Source organism: Aristolochia californica, unplaced genomic scaffold, assembly GCF_029961685.1.
Source record: "Aristolochia californica isolate CCGP_79_NKW_82.1479 unplaced genomic scaffold, dmAriCali1.0.hap1 SCAF_1, whole genome shotgun sequence".
In the NCBI taxonomy this organism is placed as follows: domain Eukaryota; kingdom Viridiplantae; phylum Streptophyta; class Magnoliopsida; order Piperales; family Aristolochiaceae; genus Aristolochia; species Aristolochia californica.
In genome coordinates this window covers 10762214-10782543 of record NW_027181770.1, presented here as the reverse complement: position 1 = coordinate 10782543, position 20330 = coordinate 10762214, and the positions used below count along the sequence as shown (strand labels likewise).

The window sequence follows — 20330 nt, the reverse complement described above, 5'->3', positions numbered from 1 at the left end:
GCTGCCCAACGTCAGATTACCCTTCATGGCACACATGCTACTGTGCCCTGCACTCTTCAGGAAATTTAGGTCCAGAGCGCTGAGCATTGTAAGTTAACTACTTTACTTACAGAATTTTGTGATTTATTTCAGTCCCCTAGTGCCCTCCCACCTATTCGCCATTGTGATCACCGTATGAGGTTGAAATTGGGGACTGAACAAGTGGTGGTCAAGCCTTACCATTACCCCCACTTATAGAAGGATGAAATTGAGCGCCAATGCCAAACTATGCTCACCCAAGGAATTATTCAGCCCAGCAGGTCTCCCTATTCATCCCCCATGTTACTGGTCAAGAAACATGATAGGTCTTGGCGGTTTTGTGTTGACTACAGGGAGCTCAACACTCATATAACTAAAGATAAATTTCCTATACCAGTGGTTGATGAGTTATTAGATGAATTACATGGAGCTACCTTATTTACGAAGTTGGATCTGAAGTCAGGTTATCATCAGATTCGGGTTCATCCGTTCGATGTGGAGCAGATGGCATTTAGGACGCACCATGGGCATTTTAAGTTTCTAGTCATGCCATTTGGTCTATCTAACGCCCCTTCCACTTTCCAGGCCCTCATGAATGAGGTATTTAATTCTCTTCTGAGGAAGTTTGTTCTTTTTTTTTATGATATCCTGGTATATAGCAAAAATTGGGACGAGCACCATCATCTTCGCCAAGTTTTTACTATCTTATGTTCCCTTCATTTGGTTTTAAACCAATCCAAGTGTTCCATGGGCACATCCGAAGTGGCATATCTGGGGCACGTTATATCAGCAGAGGGTGTGAAGGTCGACCAGAGGAAAATACAGGCAGTCACCGACTGGTCTCTTCCCACATCCCTCTCAGCATTAAGGGGTTTTTTGGGGCTCGCTGGTTATTACAGAAAATTCATCTGTAACTAAGGATAGATTGTTGCTCCACTCAATAATCTCCTTAAGAAAAATGCATTTCTCTGGTCCGAGATAGCAGTTTATTCTTTTCAACAGTTAAAGGCAGTATTATCTTCAGGGCCGGTCTTGCAGCTACCAGACTTTGATGAATTGTTTGTGGTTGAATGTGATGCGTCTGGTGGGGGTATCGGCACAGTATTACAACAACATGGCCACCTGATAGCTTACTTCAGTAGACAGCTGGGCCAACACCATGACAAACTCACTGTCTATGAAAGGGAACTGATCGGGTTAGCGAAAGCCATCCAGCACTGGTGGCCCTATCTCTGGGGGCGCCCATTTCTCATACGGACCGATCATTGCAGCTTGAAGTATCTCCTTGAGTAGCGTCTTACCACCTCCCCCTAGCAGCATTGGTTGAGCAAATTGATGGGGTTCGATTTCACCGTTGAGTATAAATCGGACAGCTTGAATGTGGGGGCAAGTGCCTTGTCTCACCGGGACATGCCAATGCCACAATTACATGCTATCAGTCACCTTAGACTTCTTTTATTGGACTCTATTTGGGATGAAACACATAAGCATCCGGACCTCATTAAGTTATATCATAATATTGAGCGAAGAACAATGGATAGTCATTGGACAATCCAGGATCATCTTATATTGTTCTGGAATAGGATTGATCTACATCACACGTCGCCACTCATTCACAGCATCTTGTCCACTTTTCATGATAGCACACATGAGGGCAGCAGAAAACATATTTTCGTCTCAGTCGGGATTTTTATTGGAGGGGCATGAAGAGAAGTGTAACAGACTATGTGATAGCTTGTCAGACTTGTCAGTAGAACAAAGCCGAATCATTAAGTCCAGCAGGGTTGCTCCAATCACTTCAGTTACCTTCATAGGTATGGTCCTATATTTCCATAGATTTCATCGATGGACTACCGCCATCTTCAAGAAAATCAGTTATTTTTGCAGTGGGCAACCACTTCTCAAAATATGCCCATTTTCTGCCTCTGGCGCATCCCTACACAGCAGCTCACATCGCCCAGCTCTTCATGGATTATATTGTCTGATTACATGGGGTGCCTACGTCCATTACTAATCTTCACCAATACTTTTTGGAAGGAACTCTTCAAAATGCAAGGCACCAAGTTGGTTTTCTCTTCCGCCCACCACCCGCAGACCGATGGCCAGACAGAAGTCGTCAACAAAACTATTGAGATGTACCTACGTTATTTTGTGGGAGACTCGCTGGCATGGGCAGAATTCTGTTATAATACTTCCTACCACAGCGCACTTGGCACAACTCCTTTCAACGTAGTGTATGGCCGTGATCCACCCCAGATCTTATCGTATGAACCCGGTTCTTCCAAGGTGTCCACTCTGGACCAGGCCCTATCTGAAAGGGACGATATTCTCAATCAGGTGCACACTCACCTCCAAGCATCCCAAAAAGCAATGAAACACTCTTATGATAAAAAAGCACCGGGAAGTGGTCTTCTCTCCAAGGGATTATGTGTGGCTTCATCTCCAACACTACCGGTAATTATCCCTCACGGCCTCAAAGTTTCACAAATTATCCCCAAATTTTATGGGCCCTTTCAAGTGCTGGACCGCACAAGCATAGTAGCCTACCGCTTGCAGCTACCCCCAGAGGCTAAGCTCCACAATGCTTTTCATGTCTCGCAATTGAATGCCTTCCAGGGCGACTCTCCATTCCTCCACACACCTTTGCCACTGCTGCAAGAGGGTCAGGTACTTTCTACTCCAGCTCAGGTGTTGCAGGCTCGCTGCATTCAGGGCGACTGGGAGATTCTAGTGCAGTGGGGTACGACAGACCCCATTGGAGCCCCTAGCGTCCTTCCAAGCTCTCTACCGCACCTTCGAGCATGAGGACAAGCTCTTTCTTCAGGAGAGGGGAGATGTTATGAAATCCATAGCATCCCGGGTAATAAACAGGCGTAGAAATTAAATTATGGAATTTTCATTTTTATGTATGTTGGTTTTGGTTGGGGTTGGTTTGATTGTAATTTCTGTGAACTTAGTGACCCGTGGGTCAGGTTTGTCATTCACGTCCCTAATCCTATTTATAAGGGAGAAGGGCTTAATGAAGAATCAAGTGTTGAATCAAGTAGAAAGTTAGAGGTCGGATTCTCCCTCCTGAGGTCTAGGTTGAGCCTCCTTCAAGGCTCAATTCGCTTTTACCATTCCACGTTCCAAACACCGAAAACTCCTTCCCACGTCAAGGGAAAATCTGGAGGGAAGAGAAGGAAGAAGGGTGACGAGATCCATGGCCCGGGAAAATACCAACATAATCATAATCAAATATAAATATTTTTTTCTTAGATGCAGAAGCCTCATATTTTGTGCTCCCCCTTTTTGAATATTTTGGTCACATAAACTTATCCATAACATATGGAATAAAATACCTCTTTCTTGTACTTCTTCTACTCCTCCCCCTCAAGCTGGGAGATAATGGCAGTGACCCCGGCTTAAACCAAATATTATAGATGCGATAATAAGCCCAAATAACATAGATATAGTAATAATCCCTTAAACCTGGGAGAAGTGAGATATTTTCCTGATATAGCAACTCAAATAGTGATGCAAAATATTCGGTTTAAATGTGGATTTTTCAATGCAACAGAATACCAGCATGACCTTTGATTCTTCCAATACAACAGAATACCAGCATGACCTCTGATTCTTCCAATGCAAATATATCTTAAAATTTAGATCAGATTGACATAAAAAAATTCCATCTGAAACTAGACTTAAATATCTTTCATCCAAGTATAACATCTCTTCATAAAATATAATTATCACTAGCATTACCTCCCAGCTTGAGGGGGAGAAGTAGAAGAAGTACAAGAAATAGGTATTTTATTCCATATGTTGTGGATAAGTTTATGTGACCAAAATATTCAAGAAATGGGGAGCACAAAAGTTGAAGCTTTTTGCTGCTGCTCGAACCTCTTTTACAATCTGACCTTCATTGCTTCAAATATCAATTTCTCTTTGTAGATAAATCAGATTAAAAATTGGTTGAATAGGTAAAAGCATAGACTTATAGATCTTTCTTTTGATATATATTTCTCCATATAAATTCTCATTCTTGATAGCATAAAATACCTTGGAAGTTAAAGTTTTATACTACTGCCCGAACCTCTTATGCAATCTGATCTTTGCTGCTTCAAATATTGATTTCTCTTTGTAGATAACTCCGATTGGAAAATAATTTTTTTATTGGAAAGTAGACTCGAATATCTCTTCATAAATATATAATTTTAAATATGAAACACTCAGTATAGAGGTGAAAAGCATAAAATAAACTACAGGTGTAGGGACTGGAAAAAAAAAAACTATGAACCCTAACACCTAGAGATGATAGATCAAAAAAGAATCACATTACCTCTGTGGGTTGACCACATCAACTCACAGAACCTGCTTTGATACCATGTTGAATTTATGGAAAAGAGAAATACTTCATTGATTTCATTAACTTATTATAATCAGAGTATATGAACCTCTATTTATAATAAAGGAAGGTAGTAGAGTCCAATTACTGTTACAATGTGGGACCCACCAAAGCTACACAACCTGGTGGGACCCACCATGAGCTCAAGAGGTGTCAACAAGAGTCCTCATACAAAGTGGTTCAAGCTAAGAGATAAGGAACATGTGCTGGAATTAAATAAAAGATTTGTAGATCAACTGGAACCCACAAAATACCACGTTCTAGTATCTCTATCAACATGAGCTGGAAGATCATGTGGGATCCACAAAGATAAGATCACGAGCTGGATTTCTACCTTGATTCACATGATTAAAGAAGGGCTAGAAGTTGAGTTAAAGAAATCTCTTAAATAGATAATGTAATCTTATCATTATAGGCTTATCCTAGAGAGTTCTAGTTGGAATGTAATTAGGAGTCCTAAGATTACTTGTACATGGACTCTATCACGTCCTCAATCATGAGCTGACTTTCTACCTTGATTCACATGATTAAAGAAGGGTTAGAAGTTGAGTTAAAATAGTCTCTTAAATAGATAATGCAATCTTATCATGATAGGCTTATCCTAGAGAGTTCTTGTTGGAATGTAATTAGGAGTCCTAAGATTACTTCTAGATGGTCACTATCACGTCCTCAACTATAAATAGAGGTGATTGTAACTCGGAATTGATCAAGCAAGTTTAATCTTTTTTTCTCCTCTCTCGTGTGAAGTGCTCTCTCTCTAATCTCCTTTATTTTCCTTGTCTTCTCTCTCTACCCGAGAGCCTTTCTCTTTTTCCCTTTTTTCTTTCTGTCTCCCCTTGCTCGAGGTATTATTCATGGGGTCCTAAATTCAACATGGTATCAGAGCTACCAATTTAGGATCCCCATTATGCTCTATGAAGATATGATTAAAAGTTGCTCATAGAAGGCTCCTTATGAAGCAAGATTGAAGTTCATGAGATAAGTATTTATTTATGATATTATTAATTTTATGATACTGGTTTTAGGTATTAAGAGGTGGTTTAGTGATGTCCTTATGCATGTTTTTATCTTATGAAATTATGAAAATATATGCATCTTGGATTATCTTTGATTAGAAGAGATTATCAAGGTAGTTTTTGTCTGTTTGCAAAATACTGTGACCAAGACCAGTGCATATTGGATTTTTTTTTTTATAAATTTGTGGGAAAAAGATTCCTAGATAAAGAAGGATGATTTTGAGCCTTTTATGAGTCATTATCGATTAAAATTAATTACTTAGCCTTTATGCTAAGCATCTCCATTAACTGAGTTGGTTAAAACCTTCCACTTGGTCATATTTTGATTACACTATTGGAAAACTATTTTATTTGATTTGCCTACTATGGCTGAAGATAATATGAGTCACAAGAGTGACATACTCAGAATCACCATTGTACCCTTACGGGGGTATCAAATTTTATGAACTCGTCCACATCGGTTCATCGGTTTCTTATCACTAAGGACCTAGTTGGTTATCTCACCAACCGTGGACCACATATTGATGAAGATAATATATTCTATACCAAATGGTTAAATGAGGATACATTGGTTATTAGTTGGCTTATCAACAGTATGGAAGAACATGTCTCCAATAATGTCATTCATCTAGAGATGGCTAAATAAATTTGGGAGACATTCGCCAAGTTGTATTCAAGCTCCGACTACTTACAAAGGCCATTTGATATTTTAAACCAGATGCTTACCACTAAACAAGGAGATAAAATACATGAATATTTGGCCCGCTTTCAAGGCTTTCTTCAAGAATGGAAACTTTCCCAGCCAACCTCAACATATATCTCTGTCCAAGATAAACAAAAAGAGGCCTTGATAACTGCCATATGTCTTGCTAACATTAAACTGCATCTTGAAGTAGCTAAGACTCACCTTCTTAGCTCTTCTGTGGTTCCCACTTTTAATGATGTATGTACTACTGTTATGGTCTCTGACCATGGATCGGGTGATTCGATGGAGGGAGAGGTCGTTGGAGGGATCTTCGTTCACGTCCTAACGTCTTGATCTACCAGGACTACTTATGTTGATGGATGGAGTGTTCACAGAAGGAATGGAGAGGAGATGGATTGACGAAAATTTGATAACCAGGCTCGTCGAATGGAGTCCTGCACCTTGGGTTCATCAAGGAGAACACTGACACTGATTTAAGTTAAAATTCTGCTTAGCTTCTCATTCCCTTTTGTTAGCCTCATAAAGCCATCATCCAAGTTTGAGCTATAGTTTATTAAAAATATGCCATTCGTGGCTTAACTACTAGCAACTAATGAAATAAAGACACATATAATGCCTAAGGTGACTCACCGCGTCGCCTCTGGATGACTCGTCCTGCTATGGAGTCCATAACATCACTCCCCCTGTGGAGAAAGAGCTTGTACGCAAGCTCAAATGTAGGGTAGACGTGCTTAAAGATGGCGAGATCTTCCCAAGTGGCCTCTGTAGCGTCCATATGCGTCCACTAAACTAGAATTTTTGTCTTGTCGTCAAGCTGGCAAGCACCCAAAATTTTGGTAGGCGTGAGATCAACTTTAGCGTCTTCAATAGGTGGTAAAGAAGGAACCAACAGTGGTGCTAAACCTTTTAAGGGCTTGAGCAAGGAGACATGAAAGACGTTATGAAGCTTGTACCCTGGAGGTAGGTGGAGTTTATACGCTACCTGTCCCACAAGCTGGAGAATCTGGAATGGTCCAAAATATTTTAGCGAGAGCTTGTGCCGAGTACCCGCAATTGAAATTTGACGGTATGGCTGGAGACATAGCCATACAAAATCTCCCTGATTGTACTAGATATCACAGTGATGCTGATCATAATAAGCTTTCATATGGACTTGAGCGTTTTGAAGACATAGGGTAGCAAATTCCAGTAATTGATCACAATTGAGGAGGGCTTGGTCAACTGCGTCCACTCTAGTTGACCCCTACACATACGAAAGCAGTTGATGGGGATCTCTACCATATAGGATTTTGAAAGGTGTGGCCTGTAATGCTGTGTGAAAAGAGGTCTTGTAGCAGTATTCCACCCAAGGAAGACATTCCACCCATCGTTTAGGAGTGTCCCCCACAAAACACTGTAAATACATCTCAATGGTGCGGTTCACCACCTCAGTTTGGCCATCTGTTTGAGGATGATAGGCGGAAGAGTATTTGAGTTTGGTACCTGATAACCGGAATAGCTCTCTCCAAAAATGACTTGTAAATACCACATCGCGATCACTGACAATGGATTCCGGAATGCCGAGGAGAAGCACAATATTCGCGAAGAAAACTTGAGCTACCTGCGCTGCTGTGTAAGGATGCTCCAACTGTATAAAGTGGGCATATTTTGAAAACCGATCAACCACCAAAAAAAGAATAGACTTGCCCGAAGCCTTAGGAAGTCCATCAATGAAATCCATTGAGATGTCCGACCAAACCTGTGTTGGGAGATTTAGGGGTTGCAGTACCCCAACTGGAATTAAATTTTTGATCTTGTTCCGCTGACACTCAGCCACATACTTGGCAATAGTGGCTTTCATCCCTTCCCAAAAAAAATCTCCTTGTAGCCACTGTAATGTCTTCAGGAGGCCCTCGTGACTGCTTTCACGGTATGATGAAACTGTAATGGCTACCAAAGGGGAGGCTGACGATAAATAGATGTGGTGCTTGTAGAAAATGATGTTGTCCTAAATTGACCAATGTGAACACATTGCGCCTCCGGCAATTTTTTGTATCAATTCCATCATTTAAGGGGTATGCTGGTGGTCTTGTTTGATTGAATCTAGCAAGAGAGGTGTTGGATGACTAATGTCAGTGTAGAATTTAGGATCTCATGAAAGGAACTTTAGATCAACTATAAAGAAGAATAAGAAGAAGAAGAGAGAAGGAGAAGAGAAGAAGAAGAACGTGGAAGAAGAGAGTTTGGATTAAGGGAGAAGAGGGTTGCGTCAAAAAGAAAAATGAGGGCTGGACGAATTTGTGGAAAGAGAGGAGAGTGCTTCAATGCCCTACCTCTTAGCCAATGCCTTTATTTATAGTTTTACAATACCCTTAGGGCTACAACTTGATAAAACAAAAGACATAAAAGGAACACATATTTACACTTCTATGCCATCTTTATGGAAAGTACCATATTTTACACATATGCCACTCCTTTGACGTGTGGACTTCTTGTCTTGAGCTCGTGGGCTTGAGCCCATCTTCCAACACTCCCCCTCAAGCTGGAGGAGAAGAGACATCATAAATACCCAGCTTGCCACATATAAACGATAGGATTTTAGATGTAACGGGTTTAGTGAGAATATCAGCTACTTGCTCTTGAGATGACACATGTTTGAGAGAGATTATTCCTGATTGAAACTTCTCCTGTATAAAATGATAATCCACCTCAATATGTTTAGTTCTTTCATGAAAAACTAGATTTGAAGTGATATGAATAGCTGCTTGATTATCACAATGCAGATTCATGGACCCCTTTTTATAAAAACCTAGTTCGGTAAGAAGGGTCCTAATCCATAAAAGTTCACTAACGGTATGGGCCATAGCTCTGTATTCTGCTTCAGCGCTAGATCTTGCAACCACATTTTGCTTCTTACTTTTCCATGTAACCAAGTTTCCCCCAACCAGAGTACAATATCCTGATGTAGATTTTCTATCATCAGGAGATCCAGCCCAATCTGCATCTGAGAAGCCTTCTATACTGAAGTGCCCATGTTTTTTATACAGCAATCCTCTTCCTGGAGCTCCTTTTAGATAACGTAATATTCTCTCTAAAGCCTGCCAGTGGGTAATTTGTGGTTTGTGCATGAATTGACTCACCACACTTACAGCATATGATATGTCTGGCCTAGTTACCGTGAGATAAATCACTTTTCCCACGAGTCTTTGATATTTGCCAATATCAATATCTTCTTCGTTTGTGGCACATAATTTTACATTTGTATCCATAGGTGTGTCAACTAGTCTACAACCCTTCATTCCTGTTTCTTCAAGGAGATCCAAGACATATTTCCTTTGAGACAATATTATCCCATGTTTGGATTGAAGAACTTCTATACCCAAAAAATATTTAAGCATACCATGGTCTTTAGTCTTGAATTCCTGACATATCATCTGTTTCACCTCTTGTATGCTCAAAGCATCATCACCGGTTAAGATAATATCATCCACGTATACGGCCAATAATATTTTCCATTTGACCGTATCTTTATAATATACGGAATGATCAACTGAGCACTGATGAAAACCAAACCGTAGGAGTGTTTGACTAAATTTATCGAACCAAGCCCGAAGGGACTGCTTAAGCCCATATAAAGACTTTTTTAACTTGCATACTGACTCCCCCTCAACGACATAACCAGGTGGTTGAACCATATAAATTTCCTCACTGATATCACCATTTAAGAAAGCATTTTTAACATCCAACTGATAGACGGGCCATGAGGAGTTAGCAGCAATAGATAAGATGATGCGTACCGAATTCAATTTTGCAATAGGAGAGAAGGTCTCCTCATAATCTATCCCATAGCACTGCGTATAGCCCTTAGCAACCAGTCGAGCTTTAAGACGAGCAACCGATCCATCCGGATTATGTTTCACCGAAAAAACCCATCAACAACCAACTGGTCTTTTACCTTTCCGGAGTGATGTTAAGTACCAGGTTTGGTTTTCATATAAGGCGTGCCTTTCTTCATCCATAGCCGCCTTCCATCCTGGATGTCTCAGGGTCTCCTGATACGACTGTGGAACGGAAGTAGAAGAAAGGGACACAAGAAACTAAAAACACTCAAAAGACAAGCGATGGTGAGACATAAAATTTGAGATAGGATGCGAAGTAGTACAGGAGCGACTTTCTTTTCTTAAAGCAATAGGCCGAGTATCAAATTCAGGCCATACATAGGAGGAGAAGGACTTACCTCAGGTGGATCTGACAACTCCACAGGTGAAGGTACGGCCGGTGCATCAGGGGATGGATCCACTTCAAGATTGAACGGCACAAGCGGACAAGGAGTAGTAGAAGGACAAGTCCATCCTGGAGGAGCATCATGGGAGGAGTAGAAGGGAGTGTCCTCAAAGAAAGTCACATCCCTAGAGATAAACATCCTCCGAAGGGTAGGATTATAACAGACATAACCTTTCTGGGTGCGAGAGTATCCCAAAAAAATGCACTTCATAGACCGAGGATCAAGTTTATTTTTATGTGGAGATGTAACATGAATAAAACACGTACATCCAAACACTTTCAAAGGAAGAGAAAAAGGATCTTCACCATTAAATAACACAGAGTAAGAAGTTTTATGATGAAGGACTGATGAAGGTAACCTATTAATGAGAAAGCATGTTGTAAGCATAGCATGAGGCCAATAGAAATAGGGTACCTTCATGGAGTAGAGGAGGCCCCGAGCAACTTCAAGAAGATGACGATTCTTCCTTTCAGCAACACCATTTTGTTCAGGAGTATAGGCACATGATGTTTGATGAATAAGCCCATTACTCTCACAAAATGATTTGAAGTCATGAGACATGTATTCCTTAGCATTATCAGATCTAAGGGTTTGAATTTTCTTCCCAAATTGTGTCAAGGCCATAGCATGAAAATTTTTAAACAAAGGAAGAATTTTGGAATGCTCTTTAAATAGAAATAACCTAGTCACTCAAGTAAAATCATCAAAAAAAATAACAAAATATTTAACTTGGGAAATATTTGAGACACATAAAGGGCCCCATACATCAGAATGTATTAGCTCAAACGGAGCAGTACTTGTAGTTGTAAGACGAGGAGAATATGTACTCCTGACATGTTTACTTAATTGAAAAACCTCACAACTGATATTAGAAAGTCCTTTTAAAGATGGAACCAAAGAACGAAGTGAAGGGGTAGACGGATGACCAAGTCGGTTGTGCCAAAGTTGGGCCTCAGATGTAGTGGACGCTAATGCAGCTAATGGTGGAAGAGTGAAGTAGTACAAACCCCCCTTTTCATGGCCACCACCAATCACCCGCTTTGTAGTGAGATCCTGAAAGACACAAGAAGACGGTGAGAAGGTGATAGAGCAATTTAATTGTTTGGTCAATTGGCTAACCGAGAGCAAATTTAAAGGAAATTGAGGAACAAAAAAAACATCTTGAAGGGGAATAGATGAAGTAAGAGAGGAGGAACCTTTGCCAAGGACCTTGGTTTGGGTACCATCAGCAATAGTAACGAATTTATGAGGATAACAAGGAGATAAGGACTGCAACAAGTGTTTGTTACCTGATAGATGTTCGGAGGCCCTGGAGTCGATGATCCAAGAGGAAGAGGAAGAAGAGGAAGAAAGCATACCCGAGGCAAAAGTAGTGGCAGCAGTAGATGATTCCATGAAGGACTTCATTTTTTGAAATGCAATATAGTCTTCAGTCGTAAGAGTCACATTTCCGGATGATGATTCAGCATTATCTTCATTTTTCTCAACGTTAACTGAGACTGGGTTAGCTGTGGCCCAATCAGGCTTGCCATAAAGTATCAGTAGCCAATGGGGCTAAAATTACTAGTGTAGGCATATCACCAGCCACACACTTTAATATTGAGGGATATGAATTTGTTGCAAATTTTCTGGTGATTCCACTATCAGGATTCGATTTGGTGCTAGGAATTAAATGGCTACAATTGTTGGGACCAATACTATGAGATTTCTAAGTTTTGACCATGTCTTTTATAGAGCACCAACATCAGATTATATTGCATGGCACACAAGCACCACTCACCTGCGCACTACAGGTAGCCCAGGTCCAGTCCACAAACACATGTAAGTTATCTCACTTACTTACAGAATTTGAAGATATCTTTCAAGACCCTACTGCCTTACCGCCACTTAGGCACTGTGATCACCGTATCCATTTGAAAATGGGTACCGAGCCGGTAGTGGTACGTCCGTATCGTTACCCTCACTTACAGAAGGATGAGATTGAAAGGCAGTGCCAGCAGATGTTGGCACAGGGTATTATTCAGCCCAGCAGGTCACCTTTTTCTTCACCGGTATTACTAGTCCGCAAGCAGGATAAGTCATGGAGGTTCTGTGTGGACTACCGACAACTCAATGCCCATACAATTAAAGATAAATTTCCTATTCCAGTCGTGGATGAACTGTTAGACGAGCTACATGGAGCTACTATTTTTACTAAACTCGATTTGAAATATGGCTATCATCAAATCCGAGTACATCCATCAGATGTGGAGAAAACAGCGTTCCGCACGCATCACGGCCATTTTGAATTCCTCGTAATGCTATTTGGTCTGTCAAATGCACCTTCCACATTCCAGGCCCTCATGAATGAGGTATTTTCCCCTCTCTTGAGAAAATATGTATTGGTCTTTTTTTACGATATTTTGGTCTATAGCAACAGCTGGGAAGAACATCTTCAGCACCTTCACCAGGTATTTTCTCTTATACGCTCACATCATTTGGTTTTAAATCGATCAAAATGTTCTATGGGCACATCAGAAGTGGCATATTTGGGCCACGTTATTTCAGCATCAGGGGTGAAGGTAGACCAGAGTAAGATACAAGCGGTCACAGATTGGCCTATTCCTACATCTATTACAGCCTTAAGAAGTTTTTTGGGCCTAGCTGGATATTATAGAAAATTTATTCGTAGCTATGGCCAGCTTGCAGCTCCGCTCAACAATCTCCTCAAGAAAAATGCTTTTACCTGGTCAGAGACAGCAGCTCATTCCTTTCAGCAATTGAAAGACGCCTTATCATCAGCCCCAGTTTTGCAGCTCCCCGACTTTGAGGAGTCCTTTGTAGTGGAATGTGATGCTTCGGGGGGTGGTATTGGCGCAGTTTTGCACCAACAGGGCCACCCGATTGCTTATTTTAGCCGTCAACTGGGCCAACACCACCACAAGTTGGTAGCTTATGAGAAGGAATTGATTGGATTGGCGAAAGCTATACAGCATTGGCGCCCTTATCTTTGGGGATGTTCTTTTTTAATTCGCACTGATCATTGCAGCCTCAAGTATCTTCTTGAGCAGCGTCTCACTACTTCACCACAACAGCATTGGTTAAGTAAGCTTATGGGGTTTGACTTTTCTGTCGAGTATAAACCGGGAAGTTTGAATTTAGGGGCTGATGCCTTATCTCGCCAGGACGCTCCAGAGCCGCAATTAAACGCCATCAGTCAGCCCAGAGCTCTCTTGTTGGATTCTATACGGGAAGAGGCACAACAGTACCCGGATATTATCTCCTTAGGCCAGGATATCCAGCAGGGCACAGTGGCACCACATTGGACAGTTCAGGACAATCTCATCCTCTATAAAAACAGAATTTTTTTACACCACACATCCCCTCTGATTAACAGCATTTTAGCCTCCTTCCACGACAGTACACATGAGGGCCGACAGAAAACATATTTTCGGATCAGTAGGGAATTTTATTGGAGGGGCATGAAGCGCAGTATAGCTGATTATGTCGCAGCTTGTTAGACATGTCAACAGAATAAAGCTGAAACATTAAGTCCAGCGGGATTGCTCCAACCACTTCAGCTTCCGTCACAGGTCTAGTCTAATATTTCTACGGACTTCATAGATGGACTTCCCTCTTCGTCAGGTAAATCTGTTATCCTTGTAGTGGTGGATCGTTTCTCTAAATATGGGCATTTCATTCCTCTGGCACATCCTTACACTGCAACTCAGGTCGCTCAACTTTTTATGGATAACATTGTACGATTACATGGGATGCCTAATTCAATTACCAGTGATAGGGATGCAATCTTTACAAGTACCTTCTGGAAAGAACTCTTCAAGTTACAAGGCACAATGTTAGCCTTTTCTTCAACCTACCATCCATAGACTAATGGTCAGACAGAGGTCGTCAACAGAACCATTGAAATGTATCTCTGCTGTTTCGTGGGGGACTCACCTAAGAGGTGGGTTAAGTGACTCGCCTGGGCTGAGTTCTATTACAACACCTCCTACCACAGCGCACTCGGCACAACCCCATTCAAGGTGGTATATGGTAGAGAACCTCCCCGTCTTTTAGCCTATGAACCAAGGGCCTCTAAAGTCGCCACTTTGGACCAAGCATTGGCTGAAAGAGACACATTCATCACTGAGGTCCGCACTCATCCACAGAAGGCACAACATTCTATGAAACAATATTATGACAAGAAGCACCGGGAAGTCTTCTTTTCTCCTGGAGATTATGTTTGGTTACGTCTCCAACACTACAGGCAGCTGTCGTTGACAGCCTCCAAACGTCACAAGCTCTCTCCAAAATATTATGGTCCCTTTCAGGTGATGGACCACATTGGGACAGTGGCCTACAGATTGCAGCTTCCGCTAGAGGCCAGAATTCACAACGTCTTTCATGTCTCACAATTAAAGGCCTTCCATGGTGATTCGCCCTTGCTGCATACCCCGCTGCCACCACTCCATGAGGGACGTGTACTTTCTACCCCGGCACAGGTATTACAAACTCGTCGTATTCAGAGTGATTGGGAGATCTTAGTGCAATGGGCAGATGCTGACCCCAGTGACACGACATGGGAGCCATTAGCGGCGTTTTGCACCCTCTACCCATACTTTGAGCTTGAGGGGGGGGGGGGGGGGGGGGGGGGGGGGGGGGGGGGGGGGGGATTGATGTTATGGACTCCATAGCATCACAAGTTATCCATAGGCATAGGAATTAAATTATGTCAATTTACTTTTCATGTAATTTCAATTCGGTTGGTTTACTTTATTTGGGTTGGTTCAATGTAATGTGGCGTGAACCACTTGACCTAATGGGTCATCTCTGTATTTTCATCCTCAACCCTATTTAGGGGCACGTGAAGGAAAAGAGAGGCAAGTATTGAGAAAATTATATTTTACAGGTCTGATTCTCCCTTTGAGGTCCAAGGTTGAGCTTCCTCCAAAGCTCCTTCATTCTCATTGAGTTCCACCATTACTCGTTCAAGAAACAAGGGTTCTCTTCCAACATCAAGAACATCCATGGAGGGATGAGAGGAAAGAAGGGTGACTAGATCCATGGCAAGGGAAGAACCTAACACAAACAAAACATCTTGAAGTGGAATAGATGAAGTAAGAGAGGAGGAACCTTTACCAAGGACCTTGGTTTGGGTACCATCAGCAATAGTAACGAATTTATGAGGATAACAAGGAGATAAGGACTGCAACAAGTGTTTGTTACCTGATAGATGTTCGGAGGCCCCGGAGTCGATGATCCAAGAGGAAGAGGAAAAAGAGGAAGAAAGCATACCTGAGGCAATAGTAGTGGCAGCAGTAGATGATGAGGGAATAGATGATCCCATGAAGGACTTCATTGTTTTAAATGCAGCATAGTCCTCAACCGTAAGAGTCACATTTCCAGATGATGATTCAGCCTTATCTTCATTTTTCTCAACATTAACTGAGACTGGGTTAGCTGTGGCCCAATCAGGCTTGCCATGAAGTTTCCAGCATGATGCCACAAGGTGGTTCTGACGGCCACAATAAGTGCAAAGTTGAGGCTCAGTACAGAAAGAATTCCGACCTGTTCTACCACCTTTATTTCCAGCCCCTCTCATAGTTCGACCCCCTCTCATATTTCTGCCCTGTCCTTGGGATGAGGAAGATGTTCCCCGATTGCCAGAGAACATCGCTGATGGAGCATCAATAGGAGAAGGAAGGGATGGATCCGGTATCCTAAGTAATGTAGCACTAATATCATCGAAGGATGGAAGAGCAGAAGAACTTAGAAGTTGAGTTTTGGCCACCTCAAGGTATGGTTTAATATTCGATAAGTAAATGGTTGCTGCCAAAGCTTCTCTTTGTTGTTCTTGAACGGCAATATCAGTGGAATATGGCTGAGCTAGTTTCCATTCTTGAAGAAGACCACGAAATGGTGCCAAAAATTCGTGAATATTATCTCCATGTTTCGTATGCAGCATGTTTTGTAAGACATCATATATTTTTTGTAATGAAGCAGTGCTTGAGTAAAGCTTGGCACAAGTGTCCCATATGTTCTTGGCGGTTTCCAAGTGAACTACATTGTTGGCCACCTGCTCTTCCATGCTATTAATGAGCCAACTTATCACCATGTTATCATCCTTAACCCACTTGTGGTAGGACGCATCTTCTTCATCAATCAGAGGAGGAAAGTTAACAACGTGGCTCAAAAGGTCACGAGTAATAAGAACCCTCCGAACCGATTGTGACCAACTCATGTAATTGGAGAGACCTCTAAGTGGAATTGTAGTAATACGGAGTATATCACTCTTATTACTATTGTATCCAATCTCCATGATGAGGCAAGTAAAATATGGAGGTCAAGGGAAAAGGCCTTCTTCAAAGAACAATTACTCTATGTAATTTGAAGAACCCGTAGACCAAATCAATTACCAACAAAAGAGAACAAGAACCAATTTATTTCACAAAGGCAAACACCAAATTATCAACAAATTTGTGCCTTTAGAAAGTGATAATAACATCCAGCCATCACTCAACTTCTCTTGTATTCATAAGAACAAAGAGAAGAAAGTAAATGCAACCGATTAGGCCTTAATCCAAACTCCAACACAAATGAGCAATAGACAAAAATTTAGAGAAGATTTAATGACAAACCAAAACACTTGGAAGAGATTTATCTTCAGCTCATGGGAGACTTCAACATAAGAAAAAATTCAATTGTACAAGTTAAAAAAAATGGAACTACAAAGGGTAAATGGCTGTTGGCATCCAACACCATAACACAAACCCATGAGCAACCTTAAGTAGGAGAAGATACAGCAACATGTGCTGGAATTCTACCTCAAATGAGATGGATCCAAATTACATAAAGGTAATTGAATTTCACCCATCAATCTTAATAAGATGCAAACAGCAAATGATCTTGATTACTCTTGTAATTGATTTACAAGGAGTCAAGATTATAACATCAATTTAGTCATAGAAATAAATCTTTACAACATATAAAGATTTATCTTGACTTGATGTGACTCAAAATTCAAGAAGTAAAGAAAAATAGTAAAAAGGAGTATGTAAATAAGAAAAGGAAACAAAAAAAACGTAAATAAGAAGATGATGAACTTATCTCTTTATGACTGAACTCCTTTTACAACTTCTTGAACAGATTTCATAATAACTCCATGAAGAGATCCTAAACTCCTTGCTCTGATACCATGAAGAATTTAGGATCTCATAAAAGGAACTTTAGATCAACTAGAAAGAAGAAGAAAAAGAAGAGAGAAGGAGAAGAGAAGAAGAAGAGAGAAGGAGAAGAAAGTTTGGATTAAGGGAGAAGAGGGTTGCGTCAAAAAGAAAAATGAGGGTTGGACGAATTTGTGGAAAGAGAGGAGAGTGCTTCAATGCTCTACCTCTTAGCCAATGCCTTTATTTATAATTTTACAATACCCTAAGGGCTACAACTTGATAAAACAAAAGACATACAAGGAACACATATTTACACTTTTATGCCATCTTTATGGAAAGTACCATATTTTACACATATGCCACTCCTTTGACGTGTGGGCTTCTTGTCTTGAGCTCGTGGGCTTGAGCCCATCTTCCAACAGTCAGCAAGAAGCGTTATCTCCTCTAACTGATGGGACAGGGGGATGTCAAAGGAAGGAGAAAGAAAGTATTGAGAAAATTAGAGTAAACAAATCAGATTCTCCCTTAGAGGTCTAGGTCGGATTCTCCCTCTGAGGTCAGGGTCGAGCTTCCTTCAATGCTCCATCATTCTATTCGATTTCCATCATTCCACGTTCCAGAAACAAGAATCCTCTTCCAACGTCAAGAACAACCACGGAGGGAAGAGAGGAAAGAAGGGTGACTCGATCCTTGGCTCGGGAAGAACCTAACATCTTGGTATCAGACAGGTCCACCCTTGGGGATTCCTCTTCCCCTAAGGATTTGAGGCAATTAGTTGAAGATAATCGGTAGAGGACAAACCTTCTGGCTCAATCCCTGGAAGAAGTGCGTCAGACAACCTCTGACCTACATGAGGCCATAAAATCCATGGATGCCGCCATCCAAGCTCTCCTCCAGTGACAAGATGACAATGGTATACGAGCACAACCACCGGCAGCCTACTCTCTACCGGCCGACCACCATCAATTCCACCCACCACCTCCCCCACCACCACCTATGCGTCATCACAACCCCCATCTGGGTTTGCCGCTCAGGGACCAAATACGGTTCCCAGGTATTTAAAACTTGACTTTCCTACGTATGATGGGTCTAAGGACCCTTTGATTTGGTTAACCAAGTGTGATCAGTTCTTTTATCATCAAAAAGTACATGCGGATGAGAAAGTTTATTTGGCCGCCTACCACATGCTCGATGAAGCGCTTCTATGGTACCACCAATTCCGAAATGACCAATTGGTTCAGGATTGGGCAACTTTTAGGAAGTCTTGCATGATGAGGTTTGGTCCTCCAGCTAGTAGCAATCCATTGGGCGAATTAATCAATTACAAGAAAACTGGATCACTAGAGGTGTACCAAAAGACCTTCCAGGAAAGGTTAGCCCGAGCAAATTAGTTTGTCAGTCATACCCAATATGTTCATATTTTTACTGCAGGTTTGACAAAAGCTTTGAGATTGGAAGTTGAATTACATGGTCCTAGAGATTTGGACCACGCTATGAATTTAGCCAGGTCAATTGAGCATAAGCAACGTGTTCTAAAGGAGTCACTGGTCAGAAAACTAGCTTGGCCAGGAAGGCACAATGCCACTGCGCCAACCCCTTATTATGGACCTCCACGTTCTGGAGTCAGTGCAGCCCACGCCCAGATAGCTCTAACTCGGCTCCACCTACTCCTTACTTCAAAAAACTGAACAGACAGAAAATGGATCAGAGAAAGGCCAAGGGCCTTTGTTTTAACTGTGATGAAAAATATGTATATGGTCACCATTGCAAAAAATTATTCAGTATATATCTGTGGGAGGATGGTGACAACATACTACCAGAGGAGGAGATTGTGGAGACAGACCAAGAGAGTCCAGAGATTTCCCTTCATGCCATGACTGGTCTACGCAGTTCTAGTACAATGCAGGTTCAAGCCCAGTTACATCATCTACAGTTATGGCTTTAGTTGACTCGGGTAGTATACATAATTTCATCAGTTAGCCAGCGGCAGAACAACTTGGGTTAGTAGTCCAACAACAAACTGGCCTTTCTGTATCAATAGCCAATGGGGCTAAAATTACTAGTGTGGGCATATCTCCAGCCACACACTTTGATATTGAGGGACATGCATTTATTGCAGATTTCCTAGTGATTTCACTTTCAGGATTCGATTTGGTACTAGGAATTAAATGGCTACAACTGTTGGGGCCAATACTATGGGATTTTCAAGCTCTGACCATGTCCTTTACAGAGGACCACCGTCAGATTAAATTGCATGGCACCCAAGCACCAGTGCCCTGCGCACTATAGGTTGTTCAGGTCCAAACTATAGCCAACTGTAAGTTATCTCAACTACTTACAGACTTTGAGGATATCTTTCAGGAACCTATTGCTCTACCGCCAATTAGGCACTGTGATCACCGTATCCGTTTGAAAATGGGCACTGAGCCTGTAGTGGTACGTCCTTATCATTACCCCCACTTATAGAATGATGAAATTGAAAGGCAGTGCCAGAAGATGCTAGCCCAGGGTTTTATTCAGCCCAGCTGGTCTCCTTTTTCCTCACTTGTATTACTGGTCCGCAAGCATGATAAGTCATGGAGGTTTTGTGTGGATTACAGGCAACACAATGCGCATACCATAAAAGATAAATTTCCCATCCCAGTGGTGGACGAGTTGCTAGATGAGCTACATGCTGCTACTATTTTTACCAAACTCGATTTGAAATCTGGCTATCATCAAATCCGAGTTCACCCATCAGATGTGGAGAAAATAGTGTTTTGCATGCATCACAGCCATTACGAGCTCCTCG

At 41.6% G+C, this 20330-nt stretch overlaps 1 protein-coding gene across 1 annotated transcript; it reads left to right on the top strand.

Annotated features, from left to right (window-relative positions):
• The first annotated feature begins 318 nt into the window (after positions 1-318).
• Positions 319-2823, top strand: LOC137946236 (uncharacterized). The gene is made up of 3 exons (XM_068792456.1): positions 319-618; positions 1021-1119; positions 2056-2823. The coding sequence occupies exons 1-3, from the start codon at positions 319-321 to the stop codon at positions 2821-2823; spliced, it is 1167 nt and encodes a 388-aa protein (XP_068648557.1).
• Positions 2824-20330: the final 17507 nt, after the last annotated feature.

Coding starts and splice junctions, on each gene's coding strand:
- LOC137946236 (XM_068792456.1), top strand. CDS start 319: ATGTTACTGGTCAAGAAACATGATAGGTCTTGGCGGTTTTGTGTTGAC. Junction 619..1,020: donor TCCAGGCCCTCATGAATGAG/GTATTTAATTCT, acceptor TCTTTTCAACAG/TTAAAGGCAGTATTATCTTC. Junction 1,120..2,055: donor CTGGTGGGGGTATCGGCACA/GTATTACAACAA, acceptor ACTTTTTGGAAG/GAACTCTTCAAAATGCAAGG.